General features: G+C 40.5%; 1 protein-coding gene across 2 annotated transcripts in view; it reads right to left on the minus strand.

Annotated features, from left to right (window-relative positions):
- Nucleotides 1-22541, minus strand: part of plekhh2 (pleckstrin homology domain containing, family H (with MyTH4 domain) member 2) — a 34017-nt gene that overhangs the window by 2883 nt on the left and 8593 nt on the right. For both annotated transcript variants that reach the window (XM_024296869.2, XM_024296870.2), the window contains 24 exons: nt 18617-18679; nt 18381-18530; nt 18181-18264; nt 17994-18075; nt 17716-17901; nt 15594-16265; nt 15414-15508; nt 15058-15133; nt 14883-14977; nt 14182-14341; nt 13763-13899; nt 13497-13610; nt 12271-12357; nt 12036-12194; nt 11836-11916; nt 11548-11727; nt 11352-11460; nt 9716-9828; nt 9467-9646; nt 8840-8937; nt 5666-5843; nt 3446-3601; nt 3264-3361; nt 781-922 (listed from right to left, as the gene is read on the minus strand). In XM_024296869.2, coding sequence (XP_024152637.1) covers nt 781-922; nt 3264-3361; nt 3446-3601; nt 5666-5843; nt 8840-8937; nt 9467-9646; nt 9716-9828; nt 11352-11460; nt 11548-11727; nt 11836-11916; nt 12036-12194; nt 12271-12357; nt 13497-13610; nt 13763-13899; nt 14182-14341; nt 14883-14977; nt 15058-15133; nt 15414-15508; nt 15594-16265; nt 17716-17901; nt 17994-18075; nt 18181-18264; nt 18381-18530; nt 18617-18679 — 3495 coding nt within the window. The remainder of the gene's footprint in view (nt 1-780; nt 923-3263; nt 3362-3445; nt 3602-5665; nt 5844-8839; nt 8938-9466; nt 9647-9715; nt 9829-11351; nt 11461-11547; nt 11728-11835; nt 11917-12035; nt 12195-12270; nt 12358-13496; nt 13611-13762; nt 13900-14181; nt 14342-14882; nt 14978-15057; nt 15134-15413; nt 15509-15593; nt 16266-17715; nt 17902-17993; nt 18076-18180; nt 18265-18380; nt 18531-18616; nt 18680-22541) is intronic.

The following is a 22541-nucleotide window of genomic DNA, read 5'->3' on the forward strand; positions in this document are numbered from 1 at the left end:
GCTTGTCTGAGAGTGCATGCTAGTTTTGACCTGAATTGCTGAAGGATCTCTTCCAGACTTCATGTTCCGGGTCGCTGTCATCATCAGTTACGTAAAAGATAACCTAACACATTATTTCTATTTGTCCCACACCAGTCCTGGACTGAGAGGACCAGAATGTCTTCACACGCTTTAAAAATTAATTTTGCGCAAAGTAATTCACCCCCTCAAAAATGATGACATCACAGCGGAAGAAACCTTCAAAAAAAGAATGGGGCCAAAAACTCTAATGAGGCTCAAACGATATTTAAAAATTCACCAATGGAGGCAAAACACAACTGTCAGGAATATTCAAAGAAAATGGAAAACTTTTTATGTGATGGCCACAGGACCTACAGCCTGGCGGCCATTTTGAGGGAAAGAGTGAATTTTCGCACAGTATGAGTAAACAAAAAAGTCACACACTTTACACCATCTTAACTCTACAACAAATGAAGTTTTGTTGACCTATGACCTTGAGGCTTTAACAGACCCCTCAGCTTATACTCTCTCCACCCTGCTCTCTTCCTCATCAAAGGTGCCATACAAATTCAAGTATTTCATTAACATTCAAAATTATTCAAAGAGAATCAATAGGGGGGCTGTTATTTATTGTGTGAAACATCTTTCATTAATGTAAACCTGAGTCAACATTCTTGACAAACGAAGTGTCTGAGGAGGAGTTTGACCTGAACTGTTAGACTTCAGAGGAATTTTTCCACTCTGCATCAGGGAGGCAAACGGCTTTGTGGGATTGCACACCTGAGCGAGCAGAGCAGCCATCTCCAGAGCCAGCTCCTTGTTGACGGGAAAGTGTCCCGTCACAATGGCCTCGCTGGTCTGATACGCCAGCAGCAGCCTCTCCCTGTCAGACTCACCTCTCATCTGAAGGGAGAAGTACAGTCTGTGGAGGGACAACCAATCATAAAACATTAAACATGGCAGGAGAGAAGAGGAACACCACGATCGAATGGCCTTCTAAGAGATTTAGGTGGTTTAAGGTGTGGCAGGAAATCTTTACACTGTCGTAAACCTTTGTATTTCTGTTTTAATGCCATAAAACCCAGAAATGAAACCTGAAAGCACATTCAGACTGGATTCTTTGAGAATCTTGAGATTGTTATCTAAGTTTCAGAGACGTCACAGAGGTAGAGTGGGAGCTTTCAACAATAAATGTAGATTTGAATCAAATCACAGTATCTGAAAAATAATAAAAAAAAACCCTTTGCTTCGGTTTGATTAAATAAAAAAAAAAGAAACTTCAGAAAACTGAATGACCTGCTGCAGTAGATCCAACTCTGAAAAGTAAAGAGAATAAGAGGTGAAGCAGGGTTTTGATTTAATCAAAGACTGGACTAAAATAATGCTGTTTCATGAATTTAAAAACTGTGAATCCAAGGTCACACATCTCTAATGGTACGCTTTGGCAACATGTGTACAAGCAGCCACTACCAATTCAAGGTCTATGTAAGCGGGGAGGTAACTGTGATTTATGGACTTCTACGTTCGAGACTTTTGCATCCACACAGCCACAAAAGTCTATTAAGTTTGTTTTTATGCTCTACAAACAAAACAGTTGAAAGTTAAACATATTTTTATGATGTATTAATTCATTGTCTGTTTCTGTTTTCTGTTTTTTAAGCAAGGCGCGCTTTTTAAAGTGTAAAAGTTTGATTGGCGGATTGATTGAGTTGAACTTTTTTTTAGTGACGTGTCAGTAGCGTCTTTTTTAATCCACGGAAGTACCAACCGCAATGTCAAAGGGCGATAAATCTTGCTCCGGACATTTACTTTCATAGCTCTAGTCCCGGGGTGTCAAACTCAATCCCACAGGGGGCCAGAATCCAAAATATTCCTTAGGTGGCGGGCCGAACAGGATAAACATGTATTGAAAAAACAGAATTTTTAAAACTTTAAAACAGTAACTTTTGAATATTACCATGAATAAAACAGACAGGAAAATTATTCCTGAATAAATCGACTTAAATAACTTTCAATACTTTACTCTCCATAAAAATATATTTTCTCAAAATTATACAAGTTAGAAATAAGCGCAAGATAACATTGGGCCATTAACCCTTTAACACCTGAGGTGTCGCCGGGGAAATCTTTAATATTCTGTAACTTTTCAACCGTTAACATGACCAATGTCAATCCAGTAGATTCCAAAATCTACTGGAATGACGTTGGTCATAATAATGTTTGAAAAGTTACAGTAAATCGAAGAACATAAACACTGAAGCTCTTGTGTTAAAGGGTTAATAACAATAATATAAAATAATCTGGAGTTCCGGATGTAATTATCTGGAGGGCCGCGGAGTTTTGTATGAGGACGCTCAAAATGCAAATTTACATGCGTTTGCAAAGACTTTTCATTGAAAGTGGAGGTTTAATGCGCTCCATTAACGGTTGGTAGAAGCAAAATTTTCCAGGAAATAAGGCGTGGTTGTTGCTACAACTGTTTATCAGTTCAGGGCAAACAAACTTTTCAACAGTGTCCAGCAGCTTCTTTCTTAAATGAAATCCTTTAAACGGCATTCTTTTTTGACAATAGAAATAAGCAAATGAGACAACAATGGTATACCTGTACACTCTGTTTTACCAACTTTAAAAGGTTGCTTGATTAGATACGGGTGAGTCAGTGTTTTCCTGCAGGGGGTGGGAGTAGACCGGAGAGCAGGAAGCTGCTGTGATGTCACAGTAAATAAACAAATCATGGCTCCACCTCAATGTTCTCATGTGACAAACAGGCACCAAGGCTGTATGCAAAAAAGGTCAAACTTCCTGCAGCTAATTCAACTTCTGCTTCTGGCTGTTGCTATGGCAATTGCCATTACGGTATGTGTTTCTTGTTTCACATTAGCAGGGAAGTTCTCCCTGTGAGTGTTTCCTCATAGCAGAGCCAAACTATAGGTTTCTTTAATAGTTATAGTCTGGTTTTCGTGACATTATGTGTCAACAGATGGGAGGGGGAGGGGCAAAGGAGTGGGTTGGTTTTTAATTTTTTATTAAGTTTGTCTGTGTGCTTCTAACATTAAATCATTTTTTATAAATAAAGTTTTGATTTGATTAGAATAATCAAACATACAGGGACAGAAGAAAAACACTGAAGTAAAATGATTCACTCATCACTCGGCAATGCCTGGAATCCTGTGGAAATTTCTTCCTCCACAATACCCACAATGCAACCTGGTCACAGTCCTATCATTTGCATGAAAACAACATGCCGAGCTCCGCCCCTTTACCTGTTTTTGTAGGTGAGGCGGACACTCCTGGTGTTTTCAGACTTGACAGAGAGGCTCTCCTTTGAGGCCTGCTCCCATTTGGAGAGAATGTCACAGATCTGCAGGTCAAAAGAAAACAGGATTAGTTCTGGGAAACACAGCAGATAACCCAATTCACAGTTACCAAACACACAAAAATGCACCTTGATGCCTCCTTGCACGCAGTGTTCCAGTTCCCGCCCAGAGGGATCATCAGTGTAAAGAGCAAAACCAGACAGTCCAGTTTTCCTCATGCCGGTATCCTGGTTGAGCCGACACTGAAACTCATCTACTGTTGTGGACGCGTCAAAGCTCACCACCTGGTGGCGACAGTTCAGAGCAGGAAACAGACACGAGCCTGGTCATCAAACGCATTCATGACTGGAACAGAACAGTCTGGTTACTGTTGTCCAAACAGGGATCACAAGAGGAGAATCAGACATTTTCCACTGAAGGCATTAAAATCATGTCATGCAAGGACAGCAAAATATTTCATCATGAAAACCTCAGCGGCAACAGCTGATTATTTTTTTTTGTGGTGTTTTTAATGTGTTCTTATAGCATTTTTCTAGTGATGGGCATGTATTAGGAATAGTAAGCATAAATTCCATTTATGAATATTTTTTTATTCAAATTGTTGTGAATTAGTAGCAGAAGAAAATAAGTGTGACACAGAAGCTACATTAGCAGGCCACAAGCTCCTTGCTCTGATCCATCTTGATGCATCCAATTGTAGAAAAATAGATCCTCATTTGAGCTGAAATCTGAATCACAACTGTTGAACTGGAAAGCTCCAATGTTGCTCACCATTTTTGCTGCATCTGTAATTTTAAATTTGGGTTATGAGCGGCTGTAAGCTTGAGGGAACCCACAACTCAGAGGGGAATTTATAGTAAACTGCTGCCACTCTGCAGAAACTATGTCCTAGAAAACGACACAGGGTTTTGATTTGGGTATAATCATAATAATAACAAAAGACCATTGGGACACGTCTACAAAATATCAAAAGATGGTCAGAGTGGGACTTTAAAGGATAATCAAACACTAAATCAACCTTTTCTTCTGTCTGTAGGTCATTGCCAAATTTTTGACAATTTAAAATAAAGTTGTTTAATTCCTGATATTATAGTCTAAATTCACCTATGTGCTGCCCCTACAGGTTTAAACGAGGTATTACAGTTGAATTTTGTGATTGGTCAACTGGTGTTAGTCCCATGTCAGAAGTTTCACGTCATCATGCTCTGCAGATAAAAGCCCCTCTTCTGGTTAGCAAAACTTTGCAGTGGACTTGGAAGCCAGGCGATAGTGGTTGAGTGTGATTGGCATCGAATCCAGTGAACTCCATCCTTCTGATGGATTTGCAATCAACGTTTCACTCGGCATTGTTAGCTTAATGTGTTCTGAAACTGCCATCACTTTTTTTTGCTCTCCATATTGAAGACACAGAGGGACTATGTTACTTCAAGCTAACCCTAACTGTCAATCACAAATCCAAATCACCCCTCTCCCACTCACCCCCCCCCCTTTTTTCATTTTTCTTTTTCAAATCTGGGCTGAGAAGACAGTCAGCCTTCAACTGTCCTGTTGTGTTACCCTTTAAAGATATGTTAATAGAACAGGATGCCACAGAAAACCTCCGTTATTATGACGCTGAGACGTGTCAAAGAGCAAAAGCTGGTGTTACTGAAGAATGAGATTCAGCTCATTGTAGAATTTCAAGGATGACCTATTTGTGCTAAAACGTCCCAGCAAAACAAGAATAGAAAAACATCCTGTCTTATTACAGCTCAACTGCTCTTACAAATCTTTTGTTGTTTCTTTTGTGCACAAAATCCTCTCCTTTGTATTTAGGTCATACCTGAAAAGCTCAATTTGGGAAGCTTGGACTTATTAACAGTTAGTGTAATAAGTAGTGCTATTCCTGTAAATGACTAGATTATTGACACGTGGGTGAATCACCAGTCTGATGGAGTTAAATCCTGAGGTGAAACAGGAGATCAGGGACAAAACAAATGCTTTCAAAACCTGTTTGGAGAAACAGATGGAATAAAAAGAAATCCTTAATTTGGAACAGAAAACAATGTTTCCAAAGGTTTTCAAGTAACAAATGACAAAACTTTATTTTTCCAGATAAAACTACGAACTATGATTGAATACTTGTTTTCTTTGATTTGGGAATGACATGCTTCAAATCTTCATGAAAGTAAGCAAACTATAGCTTTTAAATTTTGGTTTTATTTGCTTTTATGTGGCCTGATGTGTTTGCGGTGCAACAAAAACCTTCTGCAGCATGATAAATAAAACTGTTTGCATGAATAGTTTGAAGAAATTCAAAGGCAGCAGTTCAACACAACTGTTAAACCTCTGGAGAGTGTTGCTGGGACCTTGTACGTGTTGTTGAGGAAGTGAACGGGGACGCTGAAGGGCAGCGAGTGGTGGTAGGGGTTCCTCAGGAGGATGGACAGGATCTCCATACGGGACGGCCGGGCCTGCCTCCCTCCCCTCTGCTGGGTGCGCTCCATAGAGCGCTGGCAGTAGATTGCATACTTCCCCACCTCTGTCCTGAGGAGGACAGAGACCAGATCATCAAGTAGGCAAAGGTACAATTCTCTGTCTATCTTAGAGCTTTAACAGGAAAATTTCCAAGAAAGATTAAACTCTGATCAAAGGATTGTTCATTTTACCAAATACTTAGACAGTAACTTAGAAGGTAACAATAAATAGAATAATTAAAGTGAAAAGGGCGTTTTTAACATCTTCTGGTGGCATTTTTCCTGATGAGAGGACACATACTAAGAAAATTAAGCTTAAAATTGCATTTATGTATATTTATTTATTCAAACTGTTGTAAATCAAGATCAAAAGAAAAAAAAGCTTATTTGTGACGTAAAATCAGACTGGGTGGGCCACAAGCTCCCTGTTCTGAGCTCTCTCTGCAATGGGAAAGGGAACAGAGGGGTTACTCCAAACCAGCGGCCCCACCCACAATCCAGAGGTGAATGTCTAATGAACTCTTGCTGCTCTACAGAAACTAGAAAACGACACAAGTTTATTGATTTTGGCTCAAATCAGCATAGTCAGAATTAAAAGATCACCAGGAACACTTTTACAATAGATCAGATGAGTGGAATGGGACTTAAAAATAAATCACATTTCCATTTGTAAGAAGTAATTTAAAAGCAAAAAAAATTACGCCAATTTATCCCATACAACATTACCCGAGGAGCTGTTGTGACTCATCAGTTGTAATAAATTATCTGTTAATTTAGTTAGAAACTAAACAAACACTTTCGGTAAAATGTTGAGATTTTCTTTAAAACAACCTTTCAGTTATTTGGTTGAGATGCTCAAAGAAAGTTTCCTAGAAAAGCATTTCTGAGAATTTGTGTTAGTGTGTTCCTCAACTTTGACTGATGACAGAGAATGAAGTGCTGACCTTTCAGCACTAAAAGGGAAGAGCGCTAATAGAAAGAGTGAGATTGTAAACATACAAAAAAGGAACTGACACAAATGTATGGAAGCATTTGACATTTATTTGCTGCGTGGCTTCCTAAACCCTTAGTCTCTTGCTCCAATACGGGAGGGTTGACTTGTATGGGAGCTGCCGGTTTTTGGGTGGTCCGGGCCTGTGAAGGGTTGCAGAGAGCATAGGTGCTCCTTAAAGGAGCCCAGGTGTGTCTTTCAGTTCCCTTGAGCGACGTCATGAAAACTCTTTATCACCAATTTTTCATTTAGTTTAGTTGTATGATAGTTTATGATTGTGTGTAAACACAATGACATCCAAAAAGGCAAAGTTTGCCTTTCTGAAACTCCAAACACCCACGCTCACAAAACGCTATCATGTACTGTATGATCATGTGACTTCTTGGAATGAAACGTAGCTCTGTTAGAACATTTAAACAGAACCTTTTATGCGTAAACGAACTTCAAAGTGACTTTTGGATTACTGATCGTACTCTCAGCTGATGATGAGATGTCCCTGCCTTCTTCATGGAGCGATAGCGGCGCGCGCTAACGGTAACCTCGCCTGTGTTGAGACGTAGGAAAGGAATCACGTCTCAGACTGATTCTACCTGACACTGAAAATTACATTTACACAAGTTTAGAAACACTCGGCTGTGGAGTAACTGAAACACAACTAACGGGTCATAAAGATAAAGACAGCGATAATCAGACGTGCCTTTCATGGTAGCTAGCATTAGCCCAAATGAAAAGTGACAAAGGTGTTAACATGTAATTTTCTAAATACTGCAGTCAGTTCTGAACTTTTTTTCTTGACTGCACGGACCCGGAGGAAAGTTTAAGGTTAGGATTACGGTTCTGGTTCGTCTTTATGCTCCAAATGGTTCCCGATCACGACCGCAGCTGTAGCTGCGCCCTGCGCTCTAGCTGCGTGACAGTTAACAGGACTTCATTAAATACTGCGTCGTTTAGCTTCAGATTTACATAAAATGCATGATACAATGCAGCGATCTGCATCTTGCCTACACCTATAATGTGTCGCCAACATGAATGTCCATCTGTTTTAGAGCTGGTCGCACGTTAACATGCACTAAAAACATTAGCATTAGCAAGTTACCTTTGAAGTTTGCTATGTAGGATGACAAATACAATTTAATTCCTTTTTGCATTTTTATTTTAGGGTATTTTACTAGAAAAACATACAATGCGCCTAACATCATTTATAGTGACTCTTGTTAGCTCCAAAAGTCCAAACATTCCGCTATTTCCACATAAACAATAGCCCAATGCTCCGCCCGGAAATGACTGAGCCTTCAAATGCTGAATGCGGAAGTAGGTCGTGCATAAATCCCTTTAATGTCAATCAGCTTATTCTGTCACTGAGAAAATGCGGCTTTTGACCAATGTGTTGCATTTCTGTGAAAAGCCCCTTCAAAGTGTTGCGTACCAGCACAAAACCACTTTTCTCTGTGGATCAGCAAATTCATGTTGATGGTGTAAGAAGCTACGGTATGTTGAAGAGCATTGTATGTTTTGACAGAAACACCTCAGATGGTAAAGGTTCAAAGCTTATAACACATACACACACAAAATGTTTCTGTTAGAGTTGCTGGTTATATTAGTCTTTTTTGACCAAAAAGAAGAGGTGAATGATTTTCAGCCGCCATCTTTTCTGCCACCAGGTTCCCCTCCCTGTTCTAAGACTTTTTTAAGAATCTGGGGCAACCCCTCTCTAGTCTGTCATAGGGTTCTCATACAGTTTTCTTACTGACAGATCACATGATACATAAGTGTCTGTAGGATGTCCGCACAAATTGTCTAATTTCCTCCTTTCCGACAGTCAGGCTGCACATAAGAAGAGTGTACTGATTGGTACACAGGATCTGGGTGGAAATGCTCGTAGAAATAAATGTGTGTAAACGTTTTTGCTCAATGGGCTCTATGGTTAGACTGCATAGTCTGCTATCTTGATAATTAATGCAGGCCACCTGGGGCACCCTGTACAGTTTTACCCATTGTTCACCTGCCCATAAGGGCAGCTGTGATTAAGGCTTTAGCAGTGCGTTCATTGCTTGTGAGCTGCTGAGGTTTCTCACCTGGAGTCTCCGTGTTTCTGAAGGTGAACTTGGAGCAACCAGAGAAAAGGATGCTGAGGCAGGAAGAGTCCAACGCACAACGCCAGAAACTGCCAACCCTGAGAGGACAGAGACTTATTTAGTGTCTTATTTAGCGTTCATCTAAGTGAAGAATGTCACTAGGTGTGAATGTGAATGTGTATGAGTGTGTGATTGTAACTGGCGACCTGTCCAGTGTTCCCCGCCTTCACCTAACAGTAGCCGGGTTAAAGATAAAACAGGTTCAGAACATGGAAGGATGTGTAGAAATAAAGCTCCAGGCGGGGGTGCAGTTGTTTTTGTGTTTGGTTCTCATACCCCCACACACAGACACACACACACACTGGTTTCACTTTATGTAATCATTCCTGTTTAAGAAACTTGTGCAGACAGTTTTTCGTGTGGACAAGCTTTTTTCTTTAAACAGTCAAAAACTCTTTCAAACTCGCTGTCCACTGAAAACAAGCTGCTCTGATGATTATATCAGGACTACAGAGATACGCTCAGAAACACTTCTAACATAGTTATCTCATCCATGTGGTGAAGATGAGTCACTGATGCTGTCAATCCCAAATACACGTGCTGCCCCCTTGTGGTGATGGTGCAGACCTGCAAGGGTCCCGGTTGGGCATGTGACTGCCTCTTGCGCGTCTGCTTGATGAGTTGGCAGAAGATCTCGTTCTGAAGCTCAGGATGAGCCAGACAAACCTGCAGGGCGCTCTGAGCCAAGGAGACATGGTAGTCGATGGCTGGAGCATCGATGGCCACGTTGATGAAGAGCTGACACGTCTGAGAGCAGAGCACAAAAGATGAAGGCACTACAGTGTTGGCTTGATAACATGCCTTCTGCGAGTGTACCTTGAAGAGTTTGACAGCCTCGGTCTGCAGGGCCTGAGACGGCAGTGTGGTGAGCGGGGACAGCAGCGCCTCTTTACTGAACACTAACATGGGATGCTTCCAGATCTGGGAGTCTAAGAGAAGCGATTCTGTGAGGCAGGACCTCATAAAAAGATGCATCAGAGTCACATCCTTCATTGATGCAGATCTCTTTCAGCTACGCAGTACAAGTCTTAGTCACATTCACCCATACGAGGGTTTTGGGTTGTCTGGGCTCATAGAGGGACGTAAAGACACCTGCATCTTAATGGGAGGAAGGTGTCTCTATTAAGGCTACTTTAAAGGACGTACTATTGTTGCGTGTCTGTTGAGTATATCGTGAGGTATAGATATAATTTATATTACATGAACTTGTGAGGAAAATGCTGTCACATGGTGCCCTTACACAACACTCTATAGTCCAGGGGTCAGCAACCGGAGGCTGTGGAGTTCCTCTGTTTTGGCTTTTTGGTTTAAGCAAATAATTTGAATAAATTATGTTTTTTTAATTTTGGTTCATTTGTTTTAGTTTATTAAGTTTTGACATTTATGTTTAGATATCTAACATGTCAGATAACTAAGCAAAGAGATAGCAAAATCTTTAATCCACTATTCTTAGAATAAAGTTAAAGCACATTTTCTTATCTTCTGCTGCACAACAGTGCCTAGTTGCTGTTAAGAGACAATGTTCTTCAAATAATTCAATTGCAATTATATGTATTCATTTTGCATACAAATTGGAATTGAAACCAATATTGTTTTTGAAGATAAAAGTGACCAAATTCACAATGATGGAAAATGTCATGTTTGGCTCTTTCTCATTTGAAGTTTAAGTAAATCTGCTGCGAAAGAAGGATCTGATTTGATACAGATTGTATTTTATTTTGAAGGGAACATTTATGCTGCCAACAGTAAAATAAGCCAAATTTGTTATGTAGAAAAATATTTAATAATTCAACCATTGCAAATGTTTAAAACTAAATTTTAAAAATGAATAGTAGAATGGTCATAAAAACATAATTAAATAATATTTTTGTAAACAAAGTGGCTCTCACTGGGTTTTGGTATGTAAGAAACTGGACCAAATAGTGTTGAAGGTAGCAGACTTATGATCTAGTAATTAGTATGGGGTGTGCAGGTGATACGGAAGTGCCTGTAGGATGCACACACACAAACTACACTCTATTGTCTAATGTCCTCACTGCTAACAGTCAGGCTGTGCACACTTGTCACTTGAACAGTACTTGTACACTTCATACGCAGTGCACAGACATGTCTGCCTTTCACTTACTTCATTCTTACATGATAGAAAAATGTTTCCACAGGTTCACTGAGCGCTCCACGACTTTGATATTTTCTGTGTGCTCCTTTCAGGTTTACCATTATTTTGCCCGCAGACAACCCATAAACGCCTGTAAGGACAGCTGTGACTGAGGCATAAACGATGAAGGCTGACTGTCACTTTTACATGAGGATAAAAGCCAGGCAGCGATAAACCGCCTGTGTGGTTTATGTCCTCACACTGATGAAAGAGATCTCATATAAAAAAGCTGTCAAATGTTATGTGAGTCTGACGCAGTCCATTTGTTATACAGTAACTCAGAAGAGCAAAACTCACTTGGATCCCCGTCCTGCTGGTAAAGTTTTCCTACCAGTTGTTCAAACTCAGTTCCAATTTTTCCCACAGTGGTGCCGGCTGCCACCGACAGATGATACAGCCACGAATCCTGGATTGGACAGAAGGCAGAATTCAGAAACTCTGATGAAGGAAAAAAGTCACAATTCCTCCTAAAATAATCCAGTTTCAGACTGACTTTTTCATTCCGGGATTCAACCAGCAGGTAGGTCAGACCTTGGTCCTGTGGGTGGATGGAGATGGTGAAGGGTGCCGTCTGTAGGCTCCGCCCACATTCTTTCAGGATGTCATCCAAACCCTTCGGCCTGTCCACCTCCTCCACCCGGGCCTCCCAAAGCTTAATCTGTCCGAGCGGGAACTGCAGAGCCAGAATGATTATGTTTAAAGGCTCCAGCTCATTCTGTTATTACCAGTTCAAAGCACTTTTTCTCCAGTTTTCATTAGATTGCACATCATTCAAACTCACCTTGTCCTCCTGGCTGCGGAAGTAGTACAGAGTTTTGCCAATCAGAGCACAGTAAACCTGCTTGGAGTATCCGTGCTTCACCTGCAGCGGAGAAACACGTCAGAGACTCCACAGACTTCTGAAACGTACGTTTCTCCTACAAATCCAGGGGATTTGCTTCAGACTGTAATACTGATGATGGTGAGGGTCGGCTGGAAGACCTTGATGAGCGTTCCCTTCATGACAGGACGAATGTCCGGCTGAGTGAACAGAGGACTCGCAGCCTTCACCCGCAGCACGCTCTGCAGCACCCGCAGCCACTCCTCCAGCAGGTTGGGGGAGTCGGCCTTCAGGTAGCAGACATGCTTCCCAGTCACGATCTGCACAGACAGCAGAGCGTGAGGGATCTCCCTTTCCTCGATAGGTCGAGGACAACTGTCTCTAAGAACAAAATACCTGCAGAACCTGCTTCCCTTCTCCACGAGCAATGCTGCTGGTTCCATTGACCTCAATTTGACCTTGAGGCTTCCTGATGACATCACTCTGTAGGAGAAAGATAAAACCCTTCAGGGCCTACAAGGACACGACAGGTCTTTGAAAAGCAAACATGAATTCCTTACAGAAAAATGTGGCAAATCATTTCATAAATCTGTAGGTTTCTTTCAATAGGTGCTCATATATCTCTGCAGGAAAATATTTTTTACATAACATCTTCTCTAGGATACGGAAGCCAAAAAAGGCCTGCCCCTCTTTTTTTCTCGTTTTCTCGTTATAATGAGATCCACAATCTTGTTATAACAAGAAAACGAACTTTGTTTTCTCATTATAACGAGATAATCAAGAACGACGAATGATGCGCCCCCTCTTCCTTTCAGAGACACCGAGACTTCAGCTGATTGAAAACACTCCTCAAAAGTTGTTTTTAGTCTATTTTTTATTTATTAGTGGATCTATGCTCTTTAAACGTCTTAATTCAGTCTCAGGCACCAGCCCCTCTCTTAAACCCCGGACAAACATTGACAGATTGACAGAATTCAGGTCTGCAGAGAGTTTCAGCATGGTGCGTTCACTGAGCTCCGGACATCAGCAGCACAACAAAGCAGTTAATCAGAGACAACGTCACTTCAGAGTTGTGTCTTTTAAGCTACAAATGGATGCTCTCTTCATAAAACAAGTATGCAGGGGACAAGACACACTAAGGTAAGAAGGTTTTACATTTCTACAACATAGCTCTCCTTCGTTTTCAACATGTCCATCGATTATATCACCAAAACATATTCATCCTGACTCTTTGTTCTGCTTATTGTTTTCTAAGTACCATCTCCTCCATTAAAGGACCCCACGTCTTCTGAAATATTTTCATTTTATTGTTCATTTTAAATACAAAAGGCTCAAAATTTGCTATGTTTGTCATTTCTCCAAACTACTCACTAAAAAGTGTTTCTAGTGTCTAAGTGTAATTTTGCACCCTGTGGAGAGAGCCAGACTACACCACAGCATTTGTTGGGTTGTTAATCTCACCCCATTCCTAATACAACATCTGGAATATTTCATTATTTTAGATCAATTTGCAGCATGTATAAAGAAAAGTTTCACCAGATGACACTACATCTCAATAAAACTGCAGATTTATTGTGCATTTACCCTCCACATTAAAAACAAGTAAAAACCAAAATACTCACAGGTGACTTGTAGTACAGAAGCTCTCCATCCTTGAGGACGAACCAGCGTCTCTTCCAGCTTTTCTTCCAGGTTTTGACCATTTTTAACAGGTATCCTGACTTCTCCATCGAATCCTACATAACATGAAGCTGGTCAGTGTTAGGAAGTGCTCGGAATAAAACACTATCTAAAAAAAACATGAAAGGAAGTTTCAAAAGAATTTCAGTGAAAATTCAAATTCATCTGTGAGGGATAGGATTTTCTTCAGTCAGGGTTTGACACTCACAGTCTTGCTGTTGTCGCTGGCGGAGCAGCAGGTCTTTGGCAGCTTCTGCTCCGGTTCAGAGCACTCGGTGTCGGTGGAGTAAGCATCAGGAGGGATGGCGTAGTCGCTCTCCGACGCCACTGAAGACATGGACACGCCTGCAGGAGGGGTCGGAGGGAGAACACGATGTGATAAAAGCAATAAATAAATGTCAGCATCGTTTTCACTGCTCATCCAAATATGAAGGTGAATCTCCTTCTCTGTCAGATTTCTACAGTTCTAAAATATTTGCTCCTAAGTGTTCAGTTTTGTGTTTGTATTTGAGAAAGTAGGTTATAGTTTGCACACAAAAGGTCAAATCTATCTGATAGTGGTAACACATGAAAACATCCACAAATGAGGAGATCTGGTAGAATTCATGAGTTAAAGGGGAGCTGCACCTCTCTTCAGAGAGCGGGGGCTGCCCGGGCTGCTGTCCTTCCTGGAGCTGGAGGAGGTGTTGGAGCTGCAGAGAGAGCCGTCCTCCTCTCCTGAGCTGGATGACTCCTCAGAGCTGGAGGACTCGTCTGAAAACGGACTGCAGCTCAGCAGAGTGGCTTTCTGTAAGTAGAGGGGTTGTTGTCAACAGGAGTGGTCATGAATGGGACTATTAAACCATCTGGATGCGGCCCCTGTGTTAGACAAAGGTAGGCGATTGCCTGGGGCCCCCAACATTTCATTGAAATGACATAGGACTGTGAAAGTATCTCCCGTCTATTAGTAACAATGGAATATTCCGTCAACAGCTAGATAGCAAGTAGAGAGAAACTCTTCAGCAAGATTTTGTTTTGGGTAAAATTTGATGAACTAAAGAAAAGACAGAAACCGTCATGTGTTTCTGCTAGATAGTAAGTGGGGAGCAAACAAGTGCAATAAAAAAAAATCACAATTTTTTCTAAGCAAAATCAATGCATTAAGAATAAATTAGTATACCTTTGATTTCAGTTTATGGATACTTTTTGATGCAGTCTAAAAGCAGATATTCGTATATAATATTTTACCTAAGGTAAGGATTTTTGAAAAGATCTGCTGCTTAGGGCCTCATGTGGTTGATTTTCTGTGTGCTATAGAGCAACAACGGACCAGCACCAGCCTGTCTTACCCCCTTTAGCCTGGTGTAAACTGGTGTCGTCATGTTTTTATAGATGAGCGAGGTGTACATCTCAAAGGCGGGACAGGAGGATTTCAGGGAGGAGTCTGTGTGCAGACAACACTTGTGTTAGACTTTAGGGAATCCTCACTGCAGAGGATGAACTGGAGTTTTCGGAGCGTCTTACCTTTGCTTGATGACTTTGAGCAGGATGTGTCAGACAGTCTGATTCCTGATTTAGCCACTGCATAGATTCGACTTTCCTGTGGAGAAACTGATATTAGTCTGTACTAAATTCACCAGGAGGAAGTCTACACCCTTTTGTTTAAGAGTTTTTCTCAGAGAAAGTTTTATATAAACTCTAAACAACGAGTAAAAGCCTTTGGTTTTTGTCCTGAATTTGTCTTTGTTCACAATTTGATGTAAAATGAATAAAAGTTGTTAAATTCTTTGAGGTTTTCCTGTTTGAGTAACACCTTGTAAAACTTTTTGACCAGTTTATCACCTGTCAGGTTTGAAATAATGACAGATGAGGAGTCTCACCCAGGAGGGCAGTCTGTGGAGTGGGGGGGTGGGCGGCTTGTTGCCCGGCGCCGAGGCCTCGCAGTCCGGTCTCTGTGAGCTCGTCTCAGGATCAGCTGGGGGTGTGAGGATGGTAACATGTCAGATACTGTGCTGGATTTTGTTTTTTTTGGGGGGGGGTGCCGCTGTCTGTCTCCTTACCTTCCTGCAGCTGCTGGTCGATGTCGGTTTCCTGCGGTCGGAGGGGGCGGAGCATGCTGAGGGCGTTGCGTGTCTGACCGTATGTTGCCTCGCTGCTGACTGCTGGCTGGCTCAGGTGTTTCTTGATGGACCCCGCGCCTGGCGGGGTCCTCAGGCGGGGCTGTTTGGGCAGAGCGGGGTTGTCTCTGGGGTCCTGGGGTGGGGTGGGCCGCTTGGGCGTGAGTGCAGGTGTGAGGATGGGGCTGGGGGTGTTTGGCTCACTGGAGGAGGAGGAGGAGTCGAGCGTCTGAGACTGGAACCGCTTGTTGAGCTCGTCAGAGACCTCCAGCTTGGCCTGGTGCCCCCCCTCGTCCTTACACGTGTCTCCGTCAGACGACTCCAGCAGGCTGAGGTGGGGGCGCTCCGCCCGCTGCATGTCATCATCAAACACGGAGCTGCTGTCGTCTGAAGCCGTCAGGTAGGTCTCACTGCCGGGTCGACTGAACTCCAGACCCGATGCCTCCCCGCGGGGGTCCCGCAGCGCTCCCCCCTCCGATACAGCAGGAGGGAGATTGGAGGAGGACCCAGCAGACTCAGGTCCAGCAGGGATTTGAGCCTGGTTTTCAGGGTTTCCAGTTTGATTTGGGGTTTGGATCTCATCGTCTGGGGAGGAAGTCTGTCTTCTGCTGCTCTCTAAAACAGAAAACACCAACAAGCAGTGAAATAGCAGCTTTGAATGAACAACCTTCACTGTAACCCAGCGGCCCTCGACACTTTTAAGGTCACGGACCGGTTTGATGTCAGATATTAAGCCTGTATGAGGCTGAAGTTGGTCTTTAATTTTTTAAGCTTCCAATTTACTTAAAAATGTATTTTTCAAATGAAAATGGCAATAAGCTTAATTTATAAAGATGATTTGAAAATGACATTTTACAGATAATGTAGATTCAATGAAACAAAGTTGTTGATTTGTAGAAGTTGTTTCTAAATAAAAAAATACAAATAAAAAAAGGCAACAAGTTTTTTTAGTCATTGAGTGAAATTATAACACTGAGAACTCACTTCAGTTTATCTTTCAGAGCAAAAAGAAGAATTTTGTTTTTAATTAAATCTTGATTAATCGTGTATTTCTCTTTAACACAGGAGTATTTTCTGTGCTAAAGTTTCCAAACATGTCCATCTAAATTAGTTTTACTGGACAATTTTCTAGTTTCCACAAATCAAAACTTTGTGACTGAATATCAATTCTCTGTAAAATATTTGCAGTTGGTTAAAACGTCAAAGCAAAAGCAAATGTCAGACTTTTCTGACTTTAATGGTTTGATTTAAGAATAAAGCAAAATAAAAATCACATTTTGGTTTTAAGTAAATCTCAATTCACTGTGTATTTTTCTTTAACACAGAGAAGTTTTTCTGTGTTTAAGTTTCTTAAAAAATGTCTGCCTGAAAAAAAAATCCTTAAAAGTCAGTTTTTCTAGTTTCCACACACCAAAAACTTTGTTACTGAATCTTCATTCTCTGTAAAATATTCGCAGTCAGTTTAAACTTCAAAATAAAGATTAACTTCAACCTTGTCTGACTTTAAAGGTTTGATGTATAATTAAAGCAAAATAAAATGATACAACCGTCATAAACTGATATTTTCTAAATTTAATAATAAATGGGAATCTTTTGAGAATGCAACTAAATCATCAGCGTTCATCTAATATTGAAGTTCCCTCATACAAAGAAGGCTTTGCACGTACTGCAACTTTTCAATACATGAATATTTTGAGTAAAGACTACTGTTTTTTTGTGTGACTGCAGATTTCTTTTTCTTTGAAGTCAAATCCTCTTTTGTTTCCTTAATGGCTCCTTTCTCCCCAAGGAAACGCTTCAAATATTTTTTTGTTAGCTTGAGGCTTTTATTTTGGTGATCACAGTAGCTGCTTTAGGATGCTAACAGATGTATTGTCGAGGATGACTTGACATGCGTACAGAGGGAGTCACAGATGGATGTGGTCGACAGAATCCGGTAGTTTTTACAAAATAAAACTTCCTTCAGAATCAGAAAATAAACTAAACAGAACTGGGTTCTGCTGTAAAGGATTGAAAAAGCTCACTCAAACTTCATTTGACATGTGGCCAGCGGTTAGATTCTTACCGGCTTCCTCTCTGTCGTCAGACTCTCCCTGGACGCTCAGGCTCCTCTGGGAGGGAGCAGGTCCAGACAGGACCTGTGGGCTTTTCCCTTTCACCTGGAAACAGCCAAAGGTCAGGCTGCTGAGGCGCTGAGCTTCACCCGGACACTCCAGAACTCCATGCCCACCGCTCGGTTTCTGCTCAAAGGCTGCAAATAGTCCAGGAGAACCAGGTTTTACATTCATGGTGGAAATAAAATTCCTTCTGCTGATCCCTAAGCAGAAGCATAAAGTGTCCCACCTTTAACTTGTCTCTGTAAGTCCAGGATCTGGGTCTCCTGCTGCTTGTTGGTTTCTCTCAACGCTGCATTCTCAGCTTCAAACTGAGGAACAGTGAAACACATAACTAGGTCTCCTCCTGCGATGGGTTCTTGACTTCAATTTGTGCTTCAACCGTGTCTCTTCTAACCTCCTGCTGCTGTGCTTACCTCAGACAGCTTCATCATCACCCATTCCTTGATTTTAGCTGCTTTCTCCTCCACCGTTTTGGCATCCTGAAGTCGGATCTGCTTCTGATCCAAACCAAAACAAACTTAAGGTCAGAACAATCGGCCACAGAGGGCGCTATCACCTGCTATCTCAGCAGCTGAAGGTCCCAGCTGTTTCTGGGTGTGTTCTGATCCAGTACCTGCTCCTCCAGCTGCTGCTCCAGCTGAGCGATGCGCTCCTCCTTCTTGAGCAGGGAGGCCTGCAGCTCCTGGCACTGCTGAAACAAATGTACCTCAGCGTCTCCACACGGACCTTCGGGAGCCTTGAGCTTCTCCTCCATCCACTGCGCCTGAGTCCATTGCACACACGGACGCATGAGAACCGTGACCAGCGTCCACACACTCAAACAGAACTGCTTTGTTGTGGTTTACTCACCTGCTGCTGTGCAGTAAAAGCCCGTTTTTCTGCATCTATCACCTGAGCCTCCAGCTGCTGGATCTAGAAGAACCACACAAACACAGAGGAAGGTCATGGTGTGCCACAGGGCTCTGTACTTTTGAGGAGGCTGTTTTTCTGCATGCAGACAGATTTAGAATATACAGATACATATAAAAATAATGATCTAGTACTGAGAGTGACAGCCGTTTTAGGTGAAAACCACAGATACAAACAAGAATAGATTGATAAAAATGAATAAAATAGATTGGGAAGTGAATAAATTGTTTCTGTAAAACTTTGTCCGTTTCTCTTCCTGTTGTTTATGCATACAAAATTCACCTCTGAGTTGTGGGTGAGACCGCTGGTGCAGAGCAACCCCGCCTCCCCTTCCCGTCATCTATAGCTAAAAGCTATCTGTTTACACTCTCTCGCACCATAAAATGGAAACATGTTATTTTTGGTTTTCTTGTAAAAGTTGACAAAAATATATTTTATGTAAAACATATTGTTATTCTCCTTACATAATTGTATTTTCACAGGTCTAAAATTCATGCACAGAAAACCTTTTCCCCCTATTTTATTGAGAGAAATTGAATAAAATGTTCAACTATTTTCAGAACGTCTCACTCTAAAGTAAAGTTACTAAAGTAAAGTTCAAAAACATGCTTCATAGATTGACTGATTGATTGAAGTGTCCTTAGGTGTGATTGTGATTCTGTGGCACTACAACAGACTGACCACATGTCCAGGGTGTTCAACCAACAGTAGCTGGGACAGGCTCCAGCAACCCTGAGAGAGATCTGGCAGCTTAAGAAAATGGATGGAGCTCAGATCATTTTAACCCCAAAGTGGTGCAACAGAAAATAAACAAAGTGGTCGTATTGTTAACAGAAATAACACAAAATAATTAAATTATTTTTCATTTTGAATTGAAAACACTGAATAACAGGATCCAGCTGGGTGGAGCTACAGCACATTTGCTATTTTGACAACCTAGATTAGTACATATAAAAAAAGCAAAGATTTTAAGTCTGCTGAATCCAAACTGAGTTTTTAGAAACATTTAGAACATTTTCCTACAATAGTCAGTGTTTAATGAAGAGTTGGTCCTGAGACAGAATGATGGATGGATGCTTGGCTTAGTTTCTAAAAGAGAAAGTAATATATATATTTATTCATAAGACTAAAGTAGTTTTAACTAAAACTTAGTACATAGAGGAATGAAAGAGGAAAGATAATATCAACATCTATCAGACATCAAATCCATCTTCTAAGCTGATGTTAGCTCATAAGTTTCTTCTGAGTGAGTGCTTGTACAGATGCAAGTCCAAAAGGAACAGCACCAAATGACCCAGACAGTCTTCTAGATGTAATGAGGAGTCCACTCAGGATGAAAGCGTTGACCCAGTTCTGGTTCAGTTAGTCAGAGGAATGTGTATTTTTATTGTAATAAGTGTCACATCTCTGTCTTACAGATTCAACTCTTCTTTTGGTTCTGATATACTTCTTCTTATTTGGTTGATAACAAACACGTTTTTAAATACATCTGTACTTGTGTTTGATTAAAATATAATAATATTCTTCACTTTTAACTCAATTCACTTTAATAAAACCACTGAGAGATTCCTGAAAAGGCAATAAATAAAAAGAGCAAAATATCTAAAGCTCTTACTGCTAACGTTTCTCTGAAACATTTACACTAAATGAAGCTGTTAAACTGCAGCAGAAGTAAGCCACAAATCACACTATGAGCGAGCGATGATGAGGTGTGGAGTTTATTATGTTACAAGCAGTCCATTGTGTGCTAAGATCAGAGCGGCGCGTGTGGAACCTGGCAGGAATGTGTTAAAACGACTGCAGCTCCTCCAGCTTCACATGCCGGAGTCTGACACACAACACACACAATATGTACACTCACTATTGACGTCCACACTCGAGTAGAGGGGAGAAAGATGGCTTTATGCGCTATAGTGTTTGAAATTATTCATCTTAAAGTGGAGGAAGCAATAGAGGAGTCAGTATGCCAAGGGGAAAAAAATCTTTAAAAAAATAATAAAACTACAGGAATGTTGGGGACATTTTATCAAGAGCAGCTGCTGCAGAAGACGATACAATTGTATGGAATGCAAAATCAACATACACATAATACATGTTTTATATGTCCTGTTCTTAACTTGTGTATTCCTGAAATTGTGATTGTTCTAAAATGTAATTTTATTCATTTACATATATATATATATATATATATATATATATATATATATATTTACAATATGCTGTACTTACATATATACATACTATGTATATATATATATATATATATATCTTATATGACATACCATATTTACATGGTTATAACTTTTTAGCAAATGCCAAATGTTTCACTGATTCATCATCTTTATTTGAGGGTTTCGTCCTTTTGTTTGTTTTTTAGTTTCATTATATCTTGTCATTTTTCAGGTTGTCCTCAATAATCATCTACAGCTGTCCTGATTTAAGTTAATTATTCTCTGCGTATTGAGGTTCAGAGCGTTTTAGTCAGTCCATCTGTATTGTCACACTGTTGTTTATAGTTTTGCCTCACTTTGAGTTAATTTGCTGAAGTTCAAGTTCCTGGCTCTGGCTGACCTTCTGCATTTTGAGTATCCACCACACAGTGAAACGAATCATAGAATTACACAGAACCTTTCCAAACATTTATAATATCATGAAAAAATGTATTCAAACTTTCATTACACAGAGCCATGTGCCACAAGGCTCTGATCTTGGTCCCAACCCTTTATTTTTCTGCTTGGTGATGTCATCAGGAGACATGCCATCAACTTTCATAATTATGCTGATGACACCCAGTTATACAGTATGTGACTGTGTCCTCCTGATGATCAATTGATGGCCTTCTAAGATGCATTTTAGATTTTGAAACGTGAATTGGAGAAAACTTTTTTAAGCTCAATCAAGGCAAAACAGAGATTTTAATTGTTGGTCCTGAAACTGAGAGAGAAAGGGTTCAATCCTACTTATTAACTCTTAATCTGAATGTGTGCATTAATAAAGTCAGAAACCTCTGTGTAATTTTAGATCCAGATCTTTGAAAAACACACAAACCATGTTACAAGTGAGTGACACTCTCGCCAGAGGCAGTGCTGAGATATTAATACATGCTTTTATGACATCTAGAATAGATTATTATAATGTTATTCTTTCTGCCGTTAAGAAAAACACCATCAATCGGCTGCAGCAACTCCAAAACTGGGCTGCACGCCTGTTAACCAGGACCAGAAAGGAGGAGCACATTATTCCAATTTTGAAATCTTTGCACCCAGTCAATATAGGATCAATTTTAAGTTTCTTTTATTAGTTTATAAAAGCTTAAATGGAAATCATTTTTATCAGATTTACTTGTAGTTTATGACCCTCAGAGCTCTCAGGTCCTCAGGTGCAGGTTCGCTGGTGGTCCCAAAAGTCAGAACTAAAATGAACTGCGAGGCACATTTTAGCACTGTGGACCTCCCCTGAACATTCTACCTTTTAGCATTTTACGTAGTTTCTACAAGTCCACATGTTTTAATTAGATTTTTTGAAATTTACTAATAATTAATTTGATTTAATGTTATTGTACTTGAGGAAAGTGTGTGTGTGTTGGGTTTTAATGAGTTTTATTGATTTATTTATATAATGATTGCTATTTTAACTCCTGTTTTTTTTATCTCACTATTATTTGAGTTGCTTTGCGACAGGAACAATGATATAAAAATAAAGTAGCATTTGAATTTGAATATAGATTCAGGGCCCACTATTCAAGTGATTTCAAATATATGTTCATTTTTACATACATTGTGGTTCCAGCTCATAAAACCCACAAAAACAGAATTAAAAAACTAGAGAACTATAGCGAAATGTTTGTTTACTTCTCAGTTTTTGA

Source organism: Oryzias melastigma, linkage group LG15, assembly GCF_002922805.2.
Source record: "Oryzias melastigma strain HK-1 linkage group LG15, ASM292280v2, whole genome shotgun sequence".
In the NCBI taxonomy this organism is placed as follows: Eukaryota; Metazoa; Chordata; class Actinopteri; order Beloniformes; family Adrianichthyidae; genus Oryzias; species Oryzias melastigma.